Source organism: Anser cygnoides, chromosome 8 (assembly GCF_040182565.1).
Source record: "Anser cygnoides isolate HZ-2024a breed goose chromosome 8, Taihu_goose_T2T_genome, whole genome shotgun sequence".
NCBI classification, from domain to species: Eukaryota; Metazoa; Chordata; class Aves; order Anseriformes; family Anatidae; genus Anser; species Anser cygnoides.
Window position 1 is genome coordinate 32,531,816 of NC_089880.1, and position 27,491 is coordinate 32,559,306.

A 27,491-nucleotide genomic window follows, 5' to 3' on the forward strand; every position below is an offset into this window, starting at 1 on the left:
TTCTTAATAGTAAAGGATTAATTGCATTTAACCAGAAATGGAGCCCGCAGCATTGGGGAACTTTGTCTTTAGATTCTTCTTTCCTTTTCCTCATGAAAGAAAGACTTGTATTTTGTGTGACTTTTCACTTCTATTTCTTTAAAGATGAGGGAGCTTCTGTGTGTCCTTTCCATTTCCACTGGAAATCCACAGGTAACCAGGTTTAACTAGAAAATTTCATGGAACTGTAGGATCACAAAGTGTCCGGTCCAACCTGCTGCTGAAGCAGTCACCTAGGGCAGGCCGCAAAGCAACGTGTCCTGCGGTGTTTAAATATCCCCACAAATGGAGACTCCACAGCCTCTCTGGGAACCGACGCCAGTGCTCAGCTACCCTCACATTAAAGTAGTGCTTTCATACGTTCAGGCGGAATTTCATGTCCAGTGTGTCAGGTGCTCCAGTCCACTAATCATCGTAGCGGCCCTCGCTGGGCTCGCTCCAGTGAGGCCGGGCCTGACCTGTGCCGGGGTGCTGAGGGCTAGGCACAGCACTCTGGGGGTGGCCTCGCAGTGCTGAGGGGGGGAATCGCCTCTCCCGACACGTGAAAATGTTGTGAATTACTGACAATACAGATAAGGGTAGCAAACAAATTACACGAGGCTAAATATGAGAAAAACACAATTTTATGTAGAATGCTTGCATTTTAATGTTTACGGATACATATTAATATTAAAATGTGCATTCAAAAGTATATGTTTATGCACTTCTGAAAGGAAATGTTTACATGCAAAATTCAAACCTTGATTTCATCTGAGAGTTAAGAGCTGAGATTTTGGTTGTGAGTCATCTTTAGTCATAGCAGAGTCTGACATTTCTATTTGGAAAGGGCAAATACTGTACACTTAGGCGGAGGAGTTTGGCCAATTTAAATTTTTTATTGACTGACGTAATGTTTCAGAAGTGGAGGAGAGGAAGAAGTGAACATCCTCTGTTTACCTCCTCCCTTATCTTTGTTTAATATCATGAACTCATGAAGTAATACACAATGCCAGTCTGGCATGTTTTTTCTAGAATCAACTTCACTTGTAAAACATGCACATTGTATATCAATGGGCCACTTGTATACAAATGCAATATCTTAGAAGATCATAAAAGTGTGGGTTGGAATTTAGCTGCTGCCAATGTGCATGAAGTAGGAAAAATATTTGGTATGCTTTTTGTCATGAAAATGCTAGGGAGCCATGGTATATTAGTTATACCGTACTTCAGAATATTTTTCAACAAGCTTTCTAATTTCAGATGTGTGTCTGTAAGCTGACGGTTCTTTTTAGGAAAACTCCCTTCAAGAGAAAAAGTAGCTCAAGAAAATTTCAAGAAACAACTTGTTCTAAACCAGAATGAACTTCTTTCTCAATCAGACTGACATCCGTGATAATCATCTTCTAAATCCAGAAGACAGGTTCTTTGTCTGCTAAATAATATCTTCTTTCTATCATAGAAGATGACAACATGAAATCCTTTTATTATAAAGGATTCTGTTATAAATTGTCTGTTATAAATTGAAGCTCACAAATCTCAGTGCTAGTTCAGCAACTTCCATCCTGATCTCTCTAGAATTTTTCAAACTTTACAGGTTTCTCTGTTACTTGGGTACGTGCTTACGTGTATATATTCTTGACTCAGCTTGCAACCAGTCTGAACTGGAAACAGAGAGTAAGCCACAAATAAGAAGGTAACAGCCCAGATTCACCACTGTGCAGCTCTGGTACCTGCTGAGGAGCTTCCATCCTGTCAGTCGCGCTGGCAGAGCACGGGAGGAGTGCTGGCAGCTTCCTCTGGCTCATGGGCATGTTTCCCTCGATGCGGCGAGTGAACGGGGAGCAGCAATGGTTAAAATACTGTGGGAAAGGAGCACACGGGAGATTTCACTTTACAGTGTCTGTTCCCCAACTTTTACTGATATGTTGTCACCCATTCTTATGGGCTAGCTACTTACACAGAGTATTTTCTACACATTGGTTTGTAAAACTGTTTTCATGGCATTTTTCCTCAAAATACCTTTCAGGCTCTAGTATCCAAAGTAAATAACCAATTACATGTGGCTTCTCTGGTTTAAATATCTAAGGCAGTTATTCGTAAACCTTCCGTACTCTTTGCCTAACGCCAGGAAGTGGACAGGTATGTAATGGCTTGTAGATTTTTGCTAATGAAAATAAATGTACCAGTATGTTACCGGAATATCTTGTTACTACCAACCCTGTCATTTCCGTTTTGTCTGTTTGTTTGCCCGTGCTGTGAAATCAGATTGCAAAGTTTTTGGAATGGGGACTAAGCTCCATCATTTTTGACTAGCCCCATTTGACTCTGACCTCTGTACAGGGCATTTATGATAGATATGCAAAGTTTGATACTTGTCTTGTTCCTGAATGTTTCAATATCTGGACATAAAGTTAGGGAATTGATTAGCTTGTCTCCGTTTTTATCAGAAACTGATGACACAGCTGCAAACTTTCTCCTGTTATTTTTGTTATTTTTTTAGATACCTCTATTTACATCAAACAAGTTCGTAAAAAAAAAAAAAAATCCTTTTAACTTTTTATGGTACAGAAATAAGGCCAGGTGCATAAGCAGAAAAGTCTATTTTTTAGAATTTAGCAAAAGATTTCGTAATATTAGAATGAACACTGTTACGCTTGTTCTTTCATTTATGACTGCCAATTTAAGGTAACCTAAGAGACTAATTGGGACTAATTGGAATTGGTCCTTTGATACACTGAATATTAGATCTGGATGTTGTCAATATACAAGAGATAACAAAGGGAAAGACTTGTTGAATTTTATTCTGATCTCCAGCTTCATCACAGTAGTTAGCTTCAACATGAAAACAGGACTAATTCATGATTCATGTTTGATTTGATAGGATTAAAACAAATGCATAAATACGTTAGAGATTACTTGGAGCCAAAAAGGCAAGACTTTAATTTAAAAAATTATGTCAAATTTTCAGTTTTATTTAAATGTAAGTAATTTAATAGCTTTCATCAAAACATCTGTCTACTGATAAGAAATGGTTATGCTGAGAGCAGAGTAGGATGTGCATTTGAACACTTTTAGGATAAATGGTATTTGGTGAAGACATTTAATGAAGTGAGTGTCATTGAATATGTTGGAGAGGCGCAGATCTCAGATTCACATTTTCTTACTTAATGAAGTTTTTTGAACTGTACAATATCTGCATACATACCAATTATATTTCATATTTTCAAAAGATTTTTAACATTGAAAAAGTTTTAAATTAAAAGTAATTCCAGCATGGTTTTGGCAGCTGTCAATAACCAACTGTTTGAATCTCAAAATATTGTCTTAAAAAGTTAACAAGCAGATGAGCAGGCTGGAAGTTGTAAGCATCCAAACCACAAAACAGGAGCAATTTATTTTAGGGACTGAATTTCATAACTAGGAAGGAATTAATTGTAAAATATGTGTACAGTGTTTTGGATTTTTAAGCTTTAATTTGAAGAGTAAAGGGAGTAATTACATAATACATTGTAAATAACGATCTCCAAATATCTACAATATATCTACAAATATGATATAAACCAACCAAACATTCAAAATTGCTAAGGTAGAGGTTGTCAGTTTTCTGTCATTGAGCAGGCAACAAGCATGTTTAGGAATATAGTTTATGTCTATTTACTATTACTCCATAACTCCATTTACTATTACTCCATAACCATAGTTGCTAATGTCTTTTTGTTCCTTTTTTTTTTTTTTTTTTGAGGCTCATAACAATGCAGATAGCTTTTAGAAGAAGCAGGATGTGTTTCATCTCCATGAAAACTTTTCCCAGGCTGCTGCATTATGTAATGAAAGAGGACACCTGATAAAAAAAGAGAGCTTTAAATGTCCTTCGTCTAAATTCTTTTCCCTAGTCTCACATATTTTCAGTGTATGAATTGAACTTCTGAAAGAAAACCTATGAATAAACCAAATCACAGAACCTTAGAGTTACTGAAATGGAGAAGCAGAGAGTCTCTGGTCCAACTCCTTGCTCAAAACAGGGCTGGCTTTGATGCTAAATTAGGCTGCTCATCCTCTTGTGTATCGTCAGAGATGAAGTTTCCTCAGACTCTGGCCCACCTGTTCTAGTGCCGTACCATTTGTTACGGTGACTTTTTTCTTGTGTTTAGTCAGAATTTCCTGTGCTATTACTTGCATCTGTTACCACTTGGCCTTCTCTTGTGCACCTCTGAAAAGAGCCGAAATCTGTCCCCTCTGTAATCCCCCCGCCTGGCGTATGTAGAAGGCAGCAGTGAGATTACCCTGGGCCTCCTCTCCTGGGGGCAGAGCATCCCCACCTCTCTCAGCTTCTCTGCTTATGCCGTACTCCAGATGCCTGGCCGCACTGCTGTGCTAGGCTTGGGGAGCCCACGACAGCTATACATGACTTCATTTCCCTGATAGAGAAGCCATTTCGTGCATTACTTTTTATTGCTGTATTTATGTTTTTATTATGGTAAAGGAAAAAAATAAAGTCAGTTTAAATTACTGCACTTTAGAAAATTTGTTTCATTTATGCCTTAGATCACCAGATAATGTCAAAAAAAGGTTCTGCAAGGATGAATGTTTTTGATGACTTCATAAATTTCTTCTGCTTCTTCTGAATTTCCTTCTCCAGTTAGATATGTATCTATTCTGTAAAGTTCATACCTATAAATGAGCCTCTCGGCAAAGGAGTAAGTAGGTATAAATAGCCTCTGAATAGTTTTAGGTCAGTTATTAATAGGAGTATGAATCTTAGAAAAAATGAAGGTCTACAGGAACATTCCAGTAGGGCTCACCAGGAGCAAGAAACCATTTGACTGGAGATGGAGTTGAAGAGTTTAGGTAACAGATTAAAAGATGAGGTTGTAAGCCATAGTAGGATGTCATAATTCACCAGGAAAGATCCTTTTATCCTATACTTCTCTGCCTCTCTGTTTTTGTTCGTTAAGAACAGTGGCATGGACTGTTAGGATGTTGTTCATATTTCTGATACCATCTGTTTTCCTTGGTGGGAGGGAGAAACGGGATTCATTCCAAGCTGTTCCAAATGTTTTTTCCTCATTCAGGCTGAAATTCAGATGTTCGTGTTCAGTTTCTAATGCGGTTCAGTGGCACTTACAGTACTGTACTCTGGGCAGTCTTGATCCATATGTCACTTGACCCAGCAAAGCTGTAATCACCTCTTTATAGAGATAAAAAGGTCTGTGGCAGTTGCTATGAGATCAAAGTACAGTGGTTCATCAGTGAAGCTATCATTGCATCCCTTTGCTGGATTTGCGATTTACTCTTTCTTGTGTATTGACTAAATGTTTTCCTTCAGCCACATGTTCGGCTTTTGTTCCCATTCTCCGCTACCTCTAGCTGTTCCTGCTTGCTGTCTCTCTAATCATCGTGACTGCTGGTGATTTTTCATGCATTTCCAGATTCTTTCATGTCCCACTCCAAATACTCTTATTTTCTCCCGCATTAAAATAATGGACACTGTCCTGATCTTGTTCTTGCAGCCATCCTCTTGCCTGTCCTCATTTTCAGATCAATGTATTTTTTCCAATAGGCTGCTGACACTCTGAGCAAAGTGATATTCTTTTTCTGTGATTTCAGTCTGCAGTTGTGTGCCTTCAAATCTCTGAACCTCAGAAGAGGCTGAGAAGCTGGCTCTAAAGCTTACGCCTGAATAGTGCTCCCCAGTACTTTTTGCTGGCTTTTGCAATGTCTTCTGCAGAAGGGTTTTCTGCAAGTCCCTCTCTTGCACGACAACAGGGTGTGAAACTGTCAAAACCGGTGTAGCTGACAGCTGGAAAACAGTGGATATACTGAACGACCTGAAAGGTGGCAATTAGAGTTAAATGCTGTTCTTTGTGTGTAGCCACCCAAACCGTGAGCAGTAAGGATTCTGTTGGTGGTGTCTCATAGTCCCAGGTCTTCTGGTAGCGGTTAAAAGCTAACCTTCCTTACCACTCATTAGGTGGAGTTAAATACGTAGATTGTTATGAGAATTATTTTAAGTCAAGTTCTGATAGGATGGGTTTGGTTTTTTTTGCCTTTTTTTCGGCTATGTAGGGAAATAATTTTTATTTTGGCATTATGGAACTCAAAGAAGAAATGTGCGTGATTGATCTTAGCAGAATCATCTCCAAGTTACAAGAGCTGGTTACCTGTAGAACATTAGTAAATGCATGATCTCTCATTTCTTTTCTTTATGTTCAGCGTTGTTCAGTGATCACCCAGAGCTAAGGACTGCAAGTTCAGTGTATGGGTTGTTTATTTTTCATGTGGACATCCATATCCATACAGCAGCCCTTTCTGTTGCCTTCCCTGAGTCACATAAAAATAAGCCGGATAGAGACTGAAAAGCGACTAAAGCATCTTTCAATTTGTGTGTATTACAAGCATGTTATAAATCTCTCAGTATAATTTAGCATTAAAGTCTTTTGGTGGGTCAGGCGATAGCAAAGAAAAAATGTCAAATACAGAAGGACACTTGAGCAGGTACTGTGGGCTGTGTCCTGCTGTGCTGTTCATGTGGAGAAAGTTATCAATACAGGATTTTCACAGTTACCAGTAGAAAGTTGCAGGAATAAACTGCTGAAATCATGAACTGCCTAGATTAAACTTATAAAACTTTCGAGATAATCCTTGATTCTTTTGCTTACATTGTAAGAATGACAAATAGGGTTTATTCGGTTTGATTACGGAAAAAGGCAAATCAAATACTACATTGACGCAGTTCAGGAGAACTTGCTAAATCCTCATAAAATGCAACTGCTTGAGTGTTGCATTCTGAAGTAGATTAAATGATATTATTGACTGCTTCTGTAGGAATTTAAAGAATTTATAATGTTCCTGGACATTTAAAAACGTGATTAGGAGTATATTTTAACATCTCGACAAAAAGTGGTATGAATATTATGGCATCGCTGTAATTCAGTCAGGTCTGGGCATATCTTTTCACTGCTGATTGGCGTTAACCTAGTACCTGCTTCAGTGGAGTTTTTGCCCTGGCTTCTAGTTGTCCAAATGATTTTAATAGCCGATACCTAGTACAGAAAACGTGCCCATTAAAATACCATGGTGTTGTTAATTCAGTCAAGGACAACAAATTCCACGTTTCACTTTTCTCTAGCTTAAAACTACGTGCCTCTAGGCCGTGTTTGTTCTCCTTTTTTTTTTTTTTTTAGCCAGAGCAGATTGTACAATGGAAGTTGTATGGCTATTTATAAATCGCTGCCAAAAGGCCATCACTGTTTATATACAGCTAAGACTTAGTTTAGCAGGTGGGTGGATGCTAAAATTTTGCTTAGTGCTTTGTCCACTTTTTTTTTTTAATCTTATTTCAGGCTGTGAGAAATTAATTTGGACTTTTAGTATTCATTGTGCTTGCTCAGGGGAGGTATCGCAGACTTGAAGAACGTCTGCTAAACTAAATGAGCTGAGACAAGGAAAGACCTTATGTCTTGTAAGAATGAATAGTTAACAATTTAATTATGACCACCAGACAAAAGCATGAATAAGCAAGGGAAATACTAAGGAAAAAAAAAAAAAAAACCAAAAACAAAAACACAAGACCACAAAATGAAACAAAGAAAATCATTGTTGCTGCAGGGAGGAGAATGGGCCAAAGAGCTTGAATCTTCCAGTGCTGGTATGGTCACACCTCTAATTTCTGATGAAATGGGATGAAGCCCTCCATTAAGAACCAAGCCTCTGTATTCCTTGGGTGCAACAGTTCTGGCTGATGGTCCCAGTTTACAGTGAAAGCAATAAAATTCTCTTCAGAAAGTTATTGCTAAGATTGCATAATTGGGCATTAAAGTTCTGATTATACTTTACAAACTCCAGGACTTTGTTAAAAACCTGACATTCCAATGTACTGAATTTCAGTGTTTGACAGCTCAGCTGTGAGAATTTTTTAGAGAACATTTGTACCATAAGAACAGCATGTTAATTGACTAAAAAAAACTGGGACAGATTAATCATGGGAGGGAGCACTGTACCTAAGAGAATGTAGTTCTAGAGCCCTCTGCTGATGAAAACCTTTAGAAATACATTTATTTTTTTTCAAATGCCCTGTTTTGAATAGCCTGCATTATTCTTCCCATAGGTTTCCAACCACTAACTTGAGGTGGAATAAATTTGCACGCTAAGGTGCTGACCGGGAAGGGAGCCTAAAGGACTAGCTTGCTCCAGAGCCTGAAGTTTCACATGGCGAAAGATGAGGGGAGGTGGCTGCTTCTCGTTAGCAGGGGTGTCTCCTGGCGTAGCATTAGCATGTGGATTTGGCAGGGATGTCTGGTTCAACAGTGGGCGTGACGGCAATGGAGGCTGGGTATTCTGCAAAAAATAACCAGCGAATGGCTGGGTAAAATTGCTTTATCTGTTGGAAGAGTAGAGAGAATAGACGTAAGCCCGAAAATTCGGGCCCGACAATTAGCCCTCCTGTTCTGCTGGGCTCCCCGAGCTCCCAGGCAGCAGCGGCCCCGCAGCCGGAGGCGCTGGCGTGGGGCAGGGTGGTGGCGTGGGCCCTGCAGGGGGCTGGAGCAGGGACGGCCCCGCGCTGCCCAAAAAAGAAGACATCGGTTTGATGTGGCGCAGGGTGCTTTCCTGATCTCAGTTCCGGATGATGGGGCAGTGGACAGTGGCAAAACATGTTTAAACAACAAACAGAGAAAACTGGAAAATGCATTGACGTGTCAAAACCTGGCCTGCAGAAAGTGAGAATGTGCCACCCACGGCTGTCCTTAGGAAAGGGAAAGCAAATTGTAAGAAATCATTTACCAGAAATGATTAATTCCAATTACTTGTGGTGTCTTTTCCTAGTCTTAAATATTCTTGGTGTGTATTCAATGAACTGCGATACTTACTCATGAAATATCAGTAAATAAGTTTGCTCGTTTGCCATGGCATCATTAACTTTGTCCAAGAGTCATATACCATTTCTGCATCGGTCTGCATCTTCTCTTGTGGTGTTTCTTGTTAGGCCTTCCCTTAGGGTAGCTTCCCAAGATTCCTTCCTGCCACAGAATTTGAACTTTGCAAGAATTTAATGAGAAATCAGTTTGGTTGGGCGGAAAGAGAATGCTCTGCAGAGATGCTTCCTATGTATGCGTTCATCTAAAAGAGTCATAGCTCTGTAATTACGTAATACAATATAGTCCTTACTGAAATAAAAGGAACTTTTCTAGTATAAATATATTTTAAGCTCTGAAGATGAAATAAGCAATCCCCGAGTTCTGGAGGCTTTTAATCGAGGGTGTTTGTGCTTAGGACGTCACTGCTCAAGGGTAATGATGGAACTAATTGGTGTTGAGGGTTCAGATTTAATTACTTGATTCTACCTAAAAATATGCAAGAGGGAATTGTGGCAGCTACTATATGTGTTGAAATACAAAGGAGATGTACTCAGGTATTCGTAGGTAGTGAGGTATTTGTAGAGATGAATGCCTGTTTAGATGACAAATTGCATTCTTGTATTTGAGTAACCAATTTTCATGGGTAGTTTTGAGATTGCACTTGTGCTGGCATTTTGGTATACAGGCTTTTGCATTTTGATAATCGGATTTATGAACATACATGTAAGCATATTACAGCATTAGTGGATATGGTGAAAGAAATAGGGAGCAACGAAAAAAAATTAATCTGTAGCAGGGAAGGGGGATAGAATGATGAAAGAAAGAGGAACTGATGGCAATGATGGATTTTTTCTTTTCAAAATGTAAGGTCTGTAGAGAGAAGGGGGAGAGTAAGCGGGGGAAGAGTTTTTAGTTGCATATGAACAATGGTAGAAAGGTATTTGGGAAACTGTCTCTAGGTGGAGTTTCAGTGATCGAGTATGCTGGCAAGAAACCTCTTGCTTTTTTTTGGGGGGGGTAGGGATTGCCAATTTTCTATTTTTCAGAAAGCAAAAGGTTTTTGAAAAAAAATTTGTAGGCACGTGTTGAACATTTACCATGGTAGCAACCCGTATTTTCTGGGCAGTTTGTTACATGTTTTTCAAATGTAACCTTGTTTTGGACATGTCAAAAATCATCTTAATCTCCTTCTATTTTGGACTTTGGTAATATCTGCTGTGATGTGACTGTATCTTACACATGCTGAGCAAGGTGGCAGTGAGAGGGAAGAGAAACCGCCCTTGTCCCAGCACACCTCTGCCTGGGCTCTTTCAGGAGATCAGCTTTTGTCGTGAGTCATAGTTGTCCCTGTTAATTAAAACTTTCTTTTTCTAACTGCAGTTTGGAGTTGCACATTATTATCTCTGGAACTTTCATTCCGCAAGCTCAGCAAAACGAATACAGTTTTCCCGTAGTAAGCTCCTGCTAAGCTGATTAATATGTCACGAATAATGCAGACAGATTGTGATGTAAAGCGCTGGAAAGTAATTGGGTATTCTGTACGATCCCTTTCCTCTATGAGGAAGAAAACCAGACTTAATGAAAGTCATATTTAAATAGCAATTTGTTTAGTTAATGTATTTAGCAGGTAAATTATGTTTTCTATACTGTTCCTTTGGATAGCAGTTCTGGCCTTCATATTGGCAGCAAAAACCATAAGGCAAGAAGTAAAGCATATTTCATAATAAATTACATACCAAATCATCTTTTAAACTAACGGATTACTTCAAGTAAAAGCTGAAATAAATCAAAGATCTAAGCTTAAATGTAAATTTCCCAGATTCCAGAAAGCACACTTTATAAATTAGGTTATTTCTCTTCTTGGTTTGTTGGCATTCTCTCCTGCTTAAGTATCTGTACAGTGGGGCATCAGACTGTTTGTAGTTTCTAGTAGTTAAAAGCATAATTATTAATTTTCAACATTTGCTACTGGTATGCAATGAATTGTTGAAATGCTGACAGTTCTTGTGCAATAGCAAACCGAACAAAACTGGAATTTTCCATAAGGTTATGCAAAAACTGTTTTTAGGGAGAATAGGATACAGTTTTGAAAAGAAAAAAAAAAAAACAAACAAAAAAACCTTTTTTGCTTTCTCTAAACTGCCTTTTCTAGGTGCCATCGGTGCCTAAGGTTAAGCGCATCCATAAACATTTCCTCAGAAAATCTTGATTATCAATTTCAAGGCAAGACCGATAGTAAACTTTCATTGATATCTATGAATATCTTTGTTGAAAAGGTACAGACTTGATCCTTTGTCACGGAGCGTTTAAAGTTCTGGTTATTCAAATTCATTGAAAATTTGCAAAATTAATTCTGCCTTAAATTTTATTTTATTTTATTTTTTTGGAAAATCTCCCAAATCTCATGACGGTCAGTCAGAAATGAGGTCCCAGACCTCGAAAGATTCCCTGCTTTGACTCTCGAATACGCTGCGACCTCCAGCCTTCAGGGCCAATTCAGACACTCGGTCTTGTGCGAGCACCTTCGAGACGTGCGTGGTTCTCTGCTGGGGCGTCTGGAGGGCGCTGCGCCCGTCCTCCCGGGAGGCTGGGAAGGAGCGGTGTGCCTACTGCGCGCCGCTGGAGAACCCCGGCATGAATTTCGGATGAAACTCACGCTGAGTTTCCTACAAGGCAGAGCTCAGGTGTCTTAGAGGTCTTCTCCATCCCGGATGGTTCTGTGATTCTGTGGTGTGAACGTGATAGAAGGGCGAGCAGCAGAGTTAAACACTAAAAGCTGGATGAAGAGGGCACAGCTTGTACACGCAGATATAATTTTTCTGCAGTTTTTAAGAGATCTAAATTATTCATAGTGCTGTTTTTATAAATGAAAAGTTGTACTGCAAATTAAGAGGACTCTGAGTGCTTTGAAGATCCCTAATTATTTCAATGATTGAGATTGAAAGTGGACACAATGTAAATCTCCTAAAGAGCGCACACAATTAATTAAAGGAGGGAAGAGAAAAGAAAAGTGCATGTCTAGCCAGTGCTAGAGGAATATCAGCGAGGAAAGACTGAAGGAAAATGAGGATTTCTTCTTTTTAAATTCCAACCACATGCTCAGCTTTGTTCCATTTCGTATTCCTAGTCCCTATTATCAAATCTCTGTTTCAGCAGAGAAAATATAACATGAAATTCTGCCCTGTATGAATGGGAAAGCTCCCAACGTCCCCCTGGGGTCAGAGGAGTACCTTCCGTACTGTCTGTGCCTTCAGCAGCTGTAGAATCAGAAATCGGGCTAAATGCTTTTGTTTAGCAGAACAACTGCTTTATGGGATCCGAAAAGAAAAGCGGTACTACCATCTGCAAGGCGTGGTTGAGAGGAGGGAATGGCACCAGGAAAAGAAATAGTGGCCGAGGAATTTGGGCTCCAGCCTCCCCTTGCGATCAGCCAGCTGTGCCGTCAGGGTTTAAGCTGGCACTGTGAAGGTGAGGGGTACGGGGGTGGTCCTAACGGGTGGCCCCGCCGGGTCGCAGGGGGCTTGGCTCCCTGCCTCTGGTAGCCCAGGTGGGATGGGGTGCGGGGGCCGGCTCCTTGGGTGTCGCAAGGAACTGTGCTCTGCTTCCGTCTCCTCTGGTGGTGGTGACTTCTTGGAGAGCTAGAAAGGGGTGATGGAGGCTGGGCCTGCTACCGAGGTTGACGTATTTGTGATTTCCAAGCTTGACAGCGTAACGCACTGCAGAGAACCAACATATTAGCATATTAATGTTGTTGATTATGCTGATAATAAGGGGAAGAAAAGGAACAGAAAAATCATCACTTATCTGTGATGTATGACAAAGAACTCAGTGAAGCGAATTGTCTGCTGTTTGAATATAATTAATATTTTCTGAACCCTCTGGCAAATGTTACCGTTATTACTCATTTCAGCCTTGTAATGCTCTCATTCACACTTCTGTGTTCTTTATTCTCGGGATCTCTCAGTAACTTTCTAGCACTACCAGATTACTTGTACTCTGCAATTTCTTGCAGAGTTTTCTGAATGAAATTTCAACAGCGAGAGCATTTTATGTTGATACCTTGTCAGGTAGTGTGGGCTGGTCCTACAGTCCTCATTACCCGTTGTTTTTCTTTCTGAACGTGGACTCAGATCACAGACCATGGCAGCGCACCAGGAACTGAGACCTCCCTGAGATAAGAAGTATGTGAAGGGAGTGTTACATCAAACACTTGTTTGGAAGTAAAATAAATTCATCTCTAATATATATTGGAAAACAGAAAAAGTGCTTTATATAAGCAGTTACAGAGGCAAGTTCTGGAGTTCTTTACAGTAACACTTTACTACCTCTTTTTTCATGTATCTACTTGGCACTCTTGAAAAAGGTATCAGAACTATTGTTTGCTTCTAAAAATTTAAGTTCCCTTCAATGCTTTAAAATTATTATTAATAATGAAGATGTTCAAGATCTTAAAGAACCTGCATGTGTGGGGCAGATGCCCTGCAGCGGCGGTGTTAACACACGGGAGTCCTGGGGAACTTGCTCTAGAAGAGCCGGCTTTAGGCTGGGTGAAGAGAATCAGTGCTGGCTGATATCAGGCAAAGATGTGAATCCCACAGCTTCTTAAAATTGTCTTACCGGTGCTTTCTACCCTGTTTTGTTTACCACTGCTTTCTACGCTGTTTTTTTTTTTTCTTTTTAGCATGCGTATCAATTTGAAGTTTTGTAGGTCCAAGATGATCAAGAGAGCTCGTTTTATAATTGCAGTCAAATCTTTCAAATACTCAATTTGTAAATTCTTGGTTTAAATGGACTATTAACAAGAAATCTAGTGGCTTCCAAAGGCAATTTGAAACTGGTTTTCATGTTACAAATCTTTCAAATTGCTTGCCCAGTAATTGCCACTTGCAAGGTTTTTTAATGCTGTTAATGGTGAAGTAAAACATATTGAAGATACCATTTTGCACCATTTAGGATAAAACTAAACCAACTAGGTAAAAATATGTTCAGAGAAATTACTTTTATTTGCTGTTTTTTTTTTTTAAGTGAACTTTGACTTACTTTCTGAGCAAAAAAGGAAAATGTTTCCTTCTGAAGGAGTGTAGGCCCACTGTAGCAGGAAAGGTTTCTGAGAACAACAAAATTCTTCTATATTGTGTCTTGCGGAAAAACTTCTCTCCTACTCTTTCAAGACAACTGAAGTTTGTCAAGGTAGTTTGTTCCATCTTTAAATCAAAGTTTTGTGAGCCATACAACAATTTTCTTTGTTTATTTTGGTAAGGAGAACTTCTCTCATGATTACCAAGAAACAGGGATTAGTGGGTTTACTGCACAAAAGATCCATTAATTAATAAGAGATTAGATTTTATTCTAATTAATTTCCATGAAACTACTATTTTCCTTAGATTAGGAATTCACTTTATAAGAGAATAAAATGAAGATAACAATAATGAGATGCTTGCTTAAGCTGATAAATAGCAGTATATATTTATGCTTCTTTCATAGTTTCTTTAATCTAATTCTAGAAAGGATGTACTTTTAAAAAAAGATTTTAGAAAATAGGCCATAACATTTTAAAGCTTTTTTGGGGGGTGGAAATGTGTTTGCTTTTCATTTTGTTATTCTGAATTGTTGAGTAATTGTGCATCATATTTTGTTATGAATGTAGTTGTTTAGAATTATTTATTAGTTAAGAAGATAATGAATTTCCTTAAGCAGAATTCCAAATAAAGAAATAAATAAAAATAAAAGATGTACATGTCATCCTAGTTCTTCTGTGTTTGAAAAATCTACCTGCTTGCACTGCCTTTGCAGAACAAAGACTTCATAGCTTTCCAAGTTGCTGAGGGTATCTATGTGTGGTCTGTTGAATACTGTTGAAAATTTAGTTTTCTTACATGTGCGACTGAATAGACTGCCTCATCCCTGAAATGTCTTGAATTTTGACTGTAATATAAATCTTTTATATTGTATAGGACTTAATATATAGCATGCGACTCATGCTGAGCAATGACCTCAAATACTCAGCTATTACCAAATAAAACTTGGTCATGCTGAGCGACGACCAAAGTACTCAGCTATTGAGGATCACATTTCTTTCACTGGTTTAAATGGGGATAAGTACTAAGCGCTAGTATTTCTCTAAGGAAGTAGGAAGACTTTCTTTATCACTCACAGGCATTAAGGAATTTTATGAAGCAGCAGTGTGTATGGTGACAACCTCCCAAATCCAGGAGTTTGGCTTCCTGTTGACTCTTCTTGACTTGGGTTGGGTTCCCAAAGACCTTAAGTAGCAATCCTCTCGTAGTAACTATCAGAACAAAAGAAAAGCTTTGTGAAGATTATGAAGAACTAAAATGTAGGTAAGAAAAGTATAATTACCAAAGCTGAAATTAGTCTGGGGTAGAAATTAATAATACTGAAATTGTGAAGGGTTTAAAAAGTCATTAGTCCACAGGGCATGAAATTTTACTTCCTTCAGTTGTATCACAGGCCTTGTAATTCTATACTGATGCTTTCTGAAATGATTGCAAAGAACAGTGTGAAAGGGCCTTCCCCAGGGGACTTTTAGCAGGGTTTTCCAGCAATATTGTTTGTTTTAATTACAGAGGATATATAAAGGAGCAGACTATGGGCACATGCAAAATCACTTCTCACCAAAATATATTAAATTTTGTGCTTTCCTCTGGTCATTCTTCCAGAAAGTGTTCTGTAAGCACAGGTTTCTTTAATAAAGTTACTTCACACTATTTTTTGCTGCAAATTCTTAGCAATGCACCATAATTCTGGTTCAAGTACCTTCCTTATTCTAGTATTGATCTTTCCTTAAATAGAGATTTCTAGAGATTGCTGGTCTATCCAAATAGCGTTCTGTTTCTTTGTTTGTTTTCTGAAGATGACAGTTCCAACAGATAACCAAATAATCCCAACAAATTACTTTGACATAAAAATCATGTCTTATCCTAGCCTTTGAGGAAGGCAATGTAATTAAATCACTCTTGTTTAGCGTTTGCATTTATTTCCTAATTTTTAAAAACAATTTTCTATTGAATAAGAAATTACAGAGATTTTTATGGACTATAATAATAGAAGTACTTTTGTATAAGCAAAAAAAGCATTTTTTTAAATGTTTTTGCTGTTGTAATTGCTATTCTTAGTACAGTTCTATCACTTCATCACTATTTGTACATTTTCTAGCTGTTCCATTACACTGTTATTGTTCTGGGTTTCTGTTAAAATGGAATGTGAGGTTTGTTTTATGTGTTTGCCTACAGTAGAGGAGAATAATGCAAAGCTAAGTGCTTTGTAATGCCTATGGTAAGAATGTTTTTCTGAATAGTTTTTGAAGTACATGTCACTGTTCAATTGTTCATTATCTTCGAATGCCTTGAAAAGCTACAAATAATTTGATATTCCAAGGGCATCTATTTGTATTGTGTCATGGTCTGAAATATGCAGTTGCAAATGCTGCTTCCTATGCTTGAATACAAAGAGGCTGTGCAGCTTGATAGCTAATTTCATTTTTCTCGTGAAAGACTTATTCTGTGCCCAATGCTTTTACAATTTTCATCTGTTTTGATCTTGTACACCCAAGTGAGCCATTTGGGATGATTTCTGGAACCGAAGACACGGTGCTAGTTGGTGTCAGCGGTCAGGCACACCCTCTCTGGCCTGGCACGGATGCTGGCCGTACCGGCAAGGTGGAGAAGGTGGATTGCCGCGAGGCCTCTGCACCGCCTTCCCTGCGGCCGTGACATCTGCTTGGCGCACAGAAATGGGCGAAACCCCTGATCTGAGAGGGAACTGGGTTAGAGGGACAAGGGAGGGGGCAGGCACAGCGCGGGTGCCACCACTTGCGTGCGGTGTGCGTGCTGCCTCTCCCAACTGGGAGCACTTCTGGGGAGGTGGCCTTTCTCCGCCGGGACTGGGTCTGGAGCAGGGATTTGGGACTTGTCCTTCCCTGTGTGTTTGAAATCACCCAACAGATTTGAAGCTAAAGAGGGAAATTAGGGGGAATACTAAAATAATCATTTCTTTATCACAGGAAATTATAAGTGCCAACCAAGAACCAGGATGGGCATGAAATGTGACAGGGGATCCAGTGTTCCTGGTGTGAGAAATTTAAATGAGGAATGTTTACAATTGAAGTTCACGGATAAAGTAAATTTGAGTGCCATGTTACATCCCAAAATTTTCACTGTTTTTTTTTCTTGTGTGTGTTCTTCAGTGGACTATCCCACTGCTAGAACTCAAATAAAATGTTAAGATATTGTCATTTATTAGCTTGAAAATGAATTGCTTCTTTTTCTGTTCCTGTGAGTATTCTACTTTTATATTTTCAGAATTTTATGTATGCTTTATTATGAAAATGTTTTCATTGCATCAGCTGACTGTATTTAAGCTAAGTTTTATGTTATCCAAGCAAACTTGGCATCGGGTCAAGCTAAATTACGAAATTACCTTTTTCTCTGTGTTAAGCTTTACCCTTAAGCCAAAACCAGCAGCCAACAGAAACGTGTTGGCACTGCCCAGTGAATAACCAGCTGCACTCTGATTTCACTGCTGTTCTTCCAGCGTCTTGGTCTCCTTGAAAACATGAAAAAACAGTGTTTTTTCTGGCAGTATTTGTATGCCTGTCTCCTTCGGATTGCTAGAGGCAGATTAAGAGCTAATAAAATTTAAACAAGGAAATACAACATTTGAGTATTTTACTTACCTTTGAAATAACAATGTATTACATGATATAAAATTCCTGGAGAACCACAAAAGGGGCATTATCTGACCAATGCTTTTTTTTTTTTTCCATGTTACGTTTCAGACAAATAATGGCTTAAGCAACATGAATTATCTATACTTACATGCAAATACAGCTCAGCTCAGTGAACAGGGATCAGTCCAGGATCAGAAACGACTTGTTTCCCGTCAGTTATACTTACATGAAACGGGATTTCTTGCATTTGAGAAGGTGCTTTTTCTCGTAATTGATGAGAAGACAAAGGAGAGCACAAGTTGACACTATGTGCTATAATTTGTGCTGTTTTAGCAAGAAATGTTGCGTGACTGTATTGTTTATGGATTTTTTGCATGAATACATGGTTGCTTTTTCACTGGCATCCCATGAAAGAGGATCCCGATGAGCTTTGCTTTGCTTGGACTGATTTTGTACATTCTTTTCATAAATGTAACTCAAAACCTTGTAAGTGGTTTAAAAAACAGGAGATGAGGGTTTAGCCCTTCTTGGCTCTATGGTGATATGTTTCAGAACAGCCTGATTTATTTATAATCTGGTTAACATTACATCTCAAACAGATATTGACATTTTTAGAAGTTGAGACTCCTTGATGTGTATAAAATCTACTTATTGAGTGTTCTCTCAATTCAAAAGTAGTTATAATATTCTGCTAAAAAAATACTAAGATGAAACTTACTCATAAGAATTAGATGTGCTTGTACAAATTGTGCGTGCAAGGAAAATCTGCAGAGCTGACACCTAGATTTGAAGCTAGGGAACAGACTGTGGTGAAATTTCCCAGCAGTGTGTTCTGCTGCAGAAAAATTAATGGGATTTCTGCTAAGTCACTTCCCTGAGCTTCCACAGCATGAGATAGCAGGAGAGAAGCAGGAATGCCAGGTAAACAAACTGTTGGCTTTCTGTTATTGTAGTTTCGTAACCAATTAAGTTTCCATATTCTTTTGTTTATTTGTATGGTTAAAAAGACAAGGAATATACTCCACCAATAACTGTGGAAAGCCAAGGAATTCTGTTGATTTCAGAGAAACGAGGTACAATTGTGCATTTGTCACGGAGAATCAGAACCCAAACGACTACGACCGATTCACTTCACCGACTCGCAGTCAAACCGAGCAAGGGATCAAAACACAGAGTGTGAAAGATGTCACTTCGTACTCTGTCTGGTGAATGTGTTCACACGTGTAGCATTTACACAGCTAATCTTCATCACTGAGGAAAGGAAGAATTGTGGATGGTCTTGGCTTGCTTTCTTTTATCCCAGTGTAGGGGAACAGGCAATATACTGAGATTGCTTCTTGTGGTTGCACTGGCAAATCTCACTTTCCCGTGTTTTGTTGAAAAGTAGATTAAGACATGCAAATTACAGATACCCCTCAGGAAAAAAAAATAGACAGCGATCTTGATAATAATTCTAAAGAGGGAGTTCCAAGCATATTGATAGTTTCAGAAAACGGTTTTTCCCTTTCTTTTCAGTGCCCTGTTTGGAGATGACAACCAAAAGAAAAATTATTGGCCGCTTGGTGCCATGCCGGTGTTTTCGCGGTGAAGAGGAGATTGTCTCAGTGTTGGATTACTCTCACTGTGGCCTACAGCAGGTGCCAAAGGAGGTTTTTAACTTTGAACGGACGTTAGAGGAGCTTTATCTAGACGCCAATCAAATTGAAGAGCTACCCAAGGTAATCCGTGTTCTTCCTGTAATACAGATGTTAAAATTTGTGTTCTTAAAAGTATATTCAACATGTGCTTCAACGCCGAAATAGTTCTGGTTCATGGACTGATTACCTGCTTGCCACGGGCAGAGTCAGGGCTATTAACTCGAGAGATTCAGTCACATTTTTACATCTTTTCTGCCTTCACTGAAGAGCCCAAACCACTGAGACACCATTCTTGCAGATGATGCTGCCATGGAGAGGAGCAGAGCCGCCTGCTTCTCCTTGCTTCATGAAATAAGAACAGGTGGCAGCCAATGAAGTTTTAAACTGGGAAACTGATAGTCATTTAGAAGAGTTTCTCACACAACAAATAATGAATAGGACATTTGGTACCTTGGGAGACCAAGAGTACACTAATGTACAGGGCAGATGGTCTCACATTTGGATCATCAGCAGCGCTGCTTTTAAAAGCAAATTCTTTGTCAGGATAAGCTGTTTCTCCTTGTGGGAGAAAGGCTGGCACTTTCTGACTGATATTTTTGTAACTGTAAATGAGGTCCTGCAATGAGGTTACTTCAGTTATCCTTTCTGTGCAGAACTTCTCAGTGCAGAATCTTTAAATTTGGTCTTCTATTGATTAATATTTACTGTAAGGAATTAAAAGTTAGTGTAATTTAAGTGTTCTGGAAACAAAAGAGGGCAAGGTAGTAGAAAAACCAATTAACAGTAGGTGCAAGCTACATAATGAAGCATGAAGTAATGTAATCCATTCCTTAATTGAATTTTTCTCAACAATAATGAAAGATGCTTACAAGTCTTTTAATTAAACATTGTTCCACTGTAATCCATTCTTCATCATCTCCCAACATGTTTCTTACTTACACTGCATAGAGATTTTATATAAATTCTATTTACAAGTGTAGAAAACGTTCTTTTTCCATTACATGGAGTTCCTGTATTCAGATATGATAGTTCGTTACTGAAGATTACTCTCACTCAGTCAAGAAATTATTTAGAGATGATAAGACAGGGTAGCTACGATCTTCAGCTGTCACAGAAAAATGATATGGAGAACTGCCTTCTCTCTCCTCCTACTAGAAAAGACAGCAGAGAAACAGATATTTTTTCTGTCCCCATAAATATAAAATGGTTGTGGTTGAGATCGTTTCACTGTTAATGAATACCTTCAGGACTATTTTTCTCTTAATTAAAATATACAAGATTAACCATATTTTTTTATTATGCTACTGAAGAATCATACTGAAGAATATTTAAAGTCTCTAATTTAGCCAGGGATTTTTGATATATTTGTCTTGGGTTTCTTGAAAGCATGCATCACCATGGTATTTAAAGAAAATTGCAGTGCAGAATGCAAGACAAATATATCAGGACATATAAAAAGAGCAATATGCCGTAATTGTATATGAATAAACTGAGGCATAAGGTAAAGGGTCCAAAATCATGAAATTGGATTGAAGGTGGTAGTGTCAATCAGAGCTGAAATGTGCATGCTAATGAAACCTTTACATTGCATTGTGGTATCATCTATTCTGTATGTGTTGTTTGTGAAACAAAACAGCAGACAAATACATACTTTGGAGAGATTTAAATGAATAGGACTCTATTTTTATTTCATTTTTCATTGTTTTTTAAATAACTTGAAGCAAATACCAGGTATTGAAAAAAATCCTTTTGATCAGTCTGGAGCTTGGGTAAATACATCATTAACAGTCTTGGTCTTGTATAAATATTAGAAGATAAATGGGAGCATTAGTTTGCTTGCTTAATACCATTCACAATTTTTGTCTTAAGCCTTTATTAATCATTACCATAAATTAAACAGTCTAAATAATTTCTTTCTCAAATCTTATGCTTCAAATGCTTTTTGCTATGTATTTAAGCTCTTTCCACTGCTTAATTAATATTCTAGGTGACAAAATGCCATTTTTTTCTTAAAATGGCTCTGTATTACCTAACATTAATTTTTGTATTATATGTTGTGATCTACTGTAGCAGAACTTTCCTCTCCCTGTAAACATGAATTCAAAAAACTGCTTCCAGGGAAAATTTGTTTTGTCAGTTTTTTGTTATTTACCAAATGTTATATACCTCTGAAGTTACTCACAGTGTACTTTTCAAGTTTTCTGTCATCAGACCACTTAATCCTGTTTAAAAGTTTCTTGAAATAAGCACAGGTAAACACCCTATTAAATCGTTATATACCTTAGTTTACTTTCACTGTTACCTGATACTCTAGAAACCAATAAAAACAATAAATTCTTTAGCGTTAAACTCATATATCAAAATAATTCTGCCTATTGTTTTTTTGAAATTTTACCTTATATTTTGTGCATCATAATTATGCTTTTTTTTTGCTGTCCACTAGAACTGGATTTCTAGCTCCTCCCCTCCCCTCCCCTTTTTCTTTTTCATGATTTATAGTATTCTTCTGTAATCTTAATCTCTATTTTCCCCTAAACCTAGCCAAGACTTTTATTTTACTTGACTTTGACTTCATTATCATGAGCTGCTGCTGCAAGTGTGTCCCTGTTTGCATGAGTCAAATGAATCAATGATTAATAAAAAAAGAAAACCGATTTTGATGCAGGTGGAGTCGCTGGCAATCAGTATATAGAAAAGCACGAATGAGATGAAAATTCTTCCCTGCAGCTTTTCCCTATAGATATAAAGCAAAACCTTTACTAGCATTTAATGGACAAAATTAATGTAATTAAAATAAATATGTTGGTAAAATATATTGGTAATATATGCTAATATAAAATATGGTATAAAATATAAAATATATTGGTAATATAAAATATGTTGGTAAAATAGATATTAGTAACGCTGAATATGCTACTGAAGTTAGAGGCTACAACTTAATGCTTAATTGTCTCACTGAGGACTTGAGATATGCAGGGAAATAGCCCATTGTTATAACTCAAACCATAGCAGTGCTAACACCGCTCGGTTCCCAGTCTAAAAGGAATAAAAGTAGAACATGGGCGTACAGTCTGATGATTACATCAAGCTATCCTGATGGCATGGCAAGGCCATAAAGCACTAGAAATTGACAAGGACATCTTTTGAAAATCCACTGCCTAAAAAAAAGTGAGGAATTGTGGGGTCTGCGTACCTGTGTTCACACCCTTGTATTATTGCTGATACAATAGCACACCACAGTATTTCTCCAGAGGGAATATTTTTTCCTAATGGAAACTAGTTTTATAGGATGTCTTTATTCTCCAGTTCAAAAGCCTTGTGTCTCTTCAGTTATTGTCAAGTTCCAAGCCTTCCTCGTCTTTTAAGATAAGACGCCAGCACGATGGCTGGGATGGGCACCGGGCATTTCATCCTGCAGGCCTAACAGCGCAGTGCCCTCTGTGCGTGTCCCCGAATTCGGCAGGTCCTCTGTGCTGCACGTTGCTGGGGTCTACAGCTGTCCTAGTGCAGCAATCTGGCTGGAAACATCAAGAGCAAACACTAGAGCCTACAGCTCACCTTGCTTTTCAGTCCAAAATGCTTGAAGAAAGCTTAAAGTAGGTACTCTCAGATGCGCTGCAGAGGAACCTCCTCTAGCGGGAGGTTTCTCTTACCAAGGCTGCCTGCAGGCAGCGACGTGTCACCCCGTTTTGCTTCACAGACATGCAGTAATTGCTCAGGCTGCTCTGGCACATCAGACTGGGAAGCATGGGAGCATGGAAGTGGCCCCCAGCATGGAAGTAGCTCTCGTGTCGTCCCTCAGGGCCGTCACCGTGCGCTGCACGGCCCGCTGCTGGCGCCAGCTGCCGGGCTGCGGGGGGCTGCGGCGCGGTCTCAGGAATGAACAAGTGCATTTCGTGTGAGAAATCGTGGTTCTTACGTGGATTTCGTGGGATCAGACAAGCAGAACTGTCAATAAAAAGGCATGCCGAAAGGTGCTATTCAATCGACAGGCCCTTTCATGCCCGGTGCCAGGTGGTGGTGGTTGTGGTGTAGGACTTCTTGTTGTGAGCCTTGTTTGTTCTCGTGGTTCCCCTTCGTGTGATTGTCCCTCGGATTTCTGCGAATAGATTGTCTTGAAGAAAAAGCAGGGGCTTTTCTTTTTAAAGGATTGTAATAGAAAGTTACTGCAGAAAAAAATGCAGTTTCAAAATGATTTAGAATTTACTTAGAGTGAAGTACCAGGCTGGCATTTGCACACCATTTGTGTGTTAATTTTCTCCCCTCCAGATACTTGGCTGAGGCAATCAAATTGTTATGCGTTCTCAGATAGCCTGTAGATGAGTGCTTATTCTGATACAGAAGTCTGAAGGAAAGACTAAATCTCTTACAAACGTAGCGCTGCCATTTGAAGAACGCTTCCGAGATGCCTGCAAAGGGAATTGAGCTGCCTGGTGCCTGGTGGCGAACTCGTATCTGCAGCGTGTCCTGGAGGAGCGCTGAGGAGCTCAGCAGAGGCCACTTCTGCACCCGGCGGGCACGGAGCGGGCTCGTTCAGCAGCTCCTTGTGCAGCCCAGCCCGGCATTTATTTCTGCTTTATCTAAAAAAATACACCTTGCCCACTCTTTGTCCAAGGCAGCAATAACCTTGCGATGCGAAGCACCTAAATGTGAAATAGTTTCTCATGACTATTTTCACTTCATATGAGTTTTATTAATTTGTACAAGCGTGTTGTGCTGTATGGTAATTTTTGAGGAAAGCAGATATGTTAAATAGGTGCTTTCAACAGGATTTATTGATTACTTTAGGTTGAAAGGAATTTTTTTTTGGCACAGTGGAAATTCTGACACTATAAAAATTGGATTAGCAATTAGAATTAAAAATTAGAATCATATCCTCAATTTGGGGTGGGAGCATGGGGATTTACAGATTTACAGAACATCATTTTGATAATGACAAAATATTTTGTTTCTTGAAGATAGCAAATTTTGTCTGCATGCACTCAAAATATTTTAAAATTTATCATGCAATTGTTTTAAAAACAAAAAAAATTAGCACAAGGCACAAAACAAAATCATTTTTTATCACACCTATGAAATATCATTTTCCTTCGAAATGTTGATTGCAATGACTGTACAGTTTTTAACAGAAAGCTTCACAGGTTTTGAATATTTCTGCTACCAAATACTATTCCGGTAGTTCTTTTCAACCACGCGTGAGCTGTGTTTGTGATACTGAACAGCCTTTGGAACGTCTTCTCAAATAATGGCTTTTCAAAATATTATTGTATTTTTGAATTCTTATGTAATAAAAGCAGTTTTGTGGTATTTGTTACTTTAGTATTTAAGTAATGATCCCAAACTGTTTTTTTCGTGAAACTCTGTAAAGTATCTTTTTATGTTACAGCAACTGTTCAACTGTCAAGCTTTACGCAAACTGAGTATACCTGACAATGACCTTTCCAGTCTGCCAACCACTATTGCTAGCTTAGTTAATCTCAGAGAACTTGATATCAGTAAAAATGGTAAGAGATCAAAAAGATAAGTATTTTAAAGATTTGTAATGAATAAATGAACAACAATAAGGAAATTTTGATTCCTATCAGATTTCTATCTAGAAAACTTGCTCTTTTTCTGGATCATGTTCTGTGTTCGTATCTGGCACTCGACAAGTCTGGGCAGATATCTACCTAGTTTATTTTCCTTTTAAAAAAATAGAGGTCTTTCTAGTATAGTAAACCATGACAAATTGTGACTGATAAGCATTAAAAATAGGAGTAGGGGACCATTTTCATTGCACTTATGAACCATTCCGCTTTCCAAAGTGGCTTGGTACTGAGTGAGCTCTTGTGGACCAGGTTTGCTAGTGTATGTAAGCATATAAGGTGCAGATAAACAGCTACCTGGATTTATATAGCCAGTGACCGATTTGCTGACATGCATTTCCAAAATAGATATTTACATATTTACACGGTTAAAAACATTTGCATGTCTGAACTTAAGTGTTTTTGTTTTGAAAATTAGACTTAGGCACTCTTGGAAATTTTGAAGCATTTATTATCAATATAATCCTAGAGACTCTCAGAATTATATATGTAGACTCCGGGGGGGGGGGGGGGGGGGGGGCAAAAAAGAAAAAGATGAGCAGCTGGGACAGAAATGAAAGGCACAAATATCGGTACAAATGATGTCACTCTAACTCTAGAAGATTACATAAACCAAGTATTAACACAGTATTTTTAGTACAGGGTATATTGGCTGTTGCGGTACACTTATTTACTGCTTAAATATCTTTTAGAGTGTAATACTAGAATATTTATTTTCCTGTTATAGCTTAAGTCTGATTTGAAAATGTCAAAAGAACTCATTTATGAAACAAGCTGAACAGTTTTCATGTGTGTATAATAATACTTTCAATATTTTTTAGGAATTCAAGACTTTCCAGAAAATATTAAATGTTGTAAGTGTTTAACAATTATTGAAGCCAGTGTCAATCCAGTATCTAAGTGAGTATCAGTAGCTTGTGTTTGTATACTGCAAGTGCAGAAAATGTATGCAAAGTAAACTGAATTTAAAGACCCAGTGTCAAGTTTATTTGCAGGATTAATCTACATTTTTTTTTTAATTGTTTGAAATCCAAGGTGATGTACCTATGAAAAGATCTCTGTGCTCTGTAACAAATGGTGAAGAAAGCATTGGCAAAGCAGTCTGTGTGGTGCAGCCTTTAAACACGGGGCTGGCAATTGATGTGTTTGGGAAGTAAGCCGTGCTGCATCCTCACTTCCCATAATTTCGTGCTTGGGACTTTAGCAATCCTTTTTCTTGCCAAAAACTTGCGATAGTAACCACAATCAATCCCTTTCATAATCTCATGATTTACAAAATGGAGTGAAGGAAATGAAAGGATGAAACTTTAAATATTTAAAAAAGCAAGCAAGAAAGAAAACACCTTTGGCTTAAAAGCCTCAGCTAGGAATGTAGAAAAGGCTGATATAACTTGAATGTGCAAAGTATTTGAATTTGATGTGGTTATAGCAATGTGGAAAAGATGAGAACAGTCAAAAATGTCTGTAAAAAGTTGCTCAGTAAGTTTTTGATAATTTGGGTAGAAAAAGAAGGTGAGAGAGAAAGTCATCTTTCTCTTTCTAAATATACATTGTTATTGTTTCCATAGCAACTTCAGTGTGAGCACTAAGCTTCTAACTGTTTTTTAGGCTGCCAGATGGCTTTACACAACTTCTAAATTTGACCCAGCTCTATCTAAATGATGCCTTTTTGGAGTTTCTTCCTGCTAACTTTGGAAGGTAAGAATTAGTCATCAAAGCACATTGCTCTTTCGTATGAACTCACTTGAGGCTTTAAGGGACCATTTAAAAACTGTATTTATTTTATTTTTATTTTTTTAAACAGCAGAAGGTATAGATTTTTGCTCTTCAGCCCTATTTTGATGAATGATTGTTGTTGGAGAAAATTTTATGTCAGCAAGAATTTTATGATGAAGTGTAGCACTTCGCTGGTTTAGGGAAAAAGAGAGAAATAGAAATTGGAGAAGAGGCCTGTCCTTGATCAAATGTGTTATTAAATTGTGGGAAGGGCAGAAAATAACAATATGGCCTATACCTACTGAAAAATGAACGGAAAGAATGTCGTGAATCAGAACGGTAGAAAAGGAATGACCGAGCATGGTGGCACAACCAGAGCAAAAATATAAAAGGAAGAACAAGGGAGAAGGTTCAAAAGACAGCAGAGCAGAAGGAATATGGAATGAGAGTAAAAATAAATACAGTAGAAACTGAGCCAAAAAGTGTTAGGTAAAGATGAAGCAAAGGGCAGAAAAAGCAAAGTTAAGACAATTTGACGTGTCCATTTAAGAGTGGATCCTTCCACTGCTCGAGTCTGGATGAAGCACGAAGTTTGTCCCTCCTCTGTTACACTGCTAAGGGAACGGGAATGGGCAGCCTTTCTGCCGTCTGGCTGTCCAGCTGCGTAACGAAACTTCCAGTTTGGTAGACTATATTGTCCAGAAGACAGGGTTAAGGGACAAAATGTATGCTTTAACAGAATTCATGTAGTAGTAGTTTTTTACTGGTCCACCTAGCTACCCACATGTGTATCTCACTGTTCCCCTGGGAATATCATCACAGCACTCCAAAATTAACACTGAAGTGACATAATTTGTGTTGGAAATGACATTGGTATGCTCAGGCACTGAGCAGTGGAATGTGCTACTGTATTGGCATTTGCTTGGTGGACCCATCACTGACCCAGGGCTCAGGCTAGGTGTTATGCTGGAGTAGAAAATGCCTAGTTGAA

General features: G+C 38.5%; 1 protein-coding gene across 21 annotated transcripts in view; it reads left to right on the top strand.

The window, feature by feature from the left end:
• Positions 1 to 27,491, top strand: part of LRRC7 (leucine rich repeat containing 7) — a 183,089-nt gene that overhangs the window by 65,998 nt on the left and 89,600 nt on the right. For all 21 annotated transcript variants that reach the window (XR_010833345.1, XM_013193137.3, XM_013193135.3 and 18 more), the window contains 4 exons: positions 19,078 to 19,280; positions 24,586 to 24,703; positions 25,606 to 25,684; positions 26,393 to 26,482. Coding sequence is in view for 20 of the 21 variants with exons in the window: in XM_013193137.3 (XP_013048591.1) it covers positions 19,078 to 19,280; positions 24,586 to 24,703; positions 25,606 to 25,684; positions 26,393 to 26,482 (490 nt within the window). In the remaining variant the exon portion in view is untranslated. The remainder of the gene's footprint in view (positions 1 to 19,077; positions 19,281 to 24,585; positions 24,704 to 25,605; positions 25,685 to 26,392; positions 26,483 to 27,491) is intronic.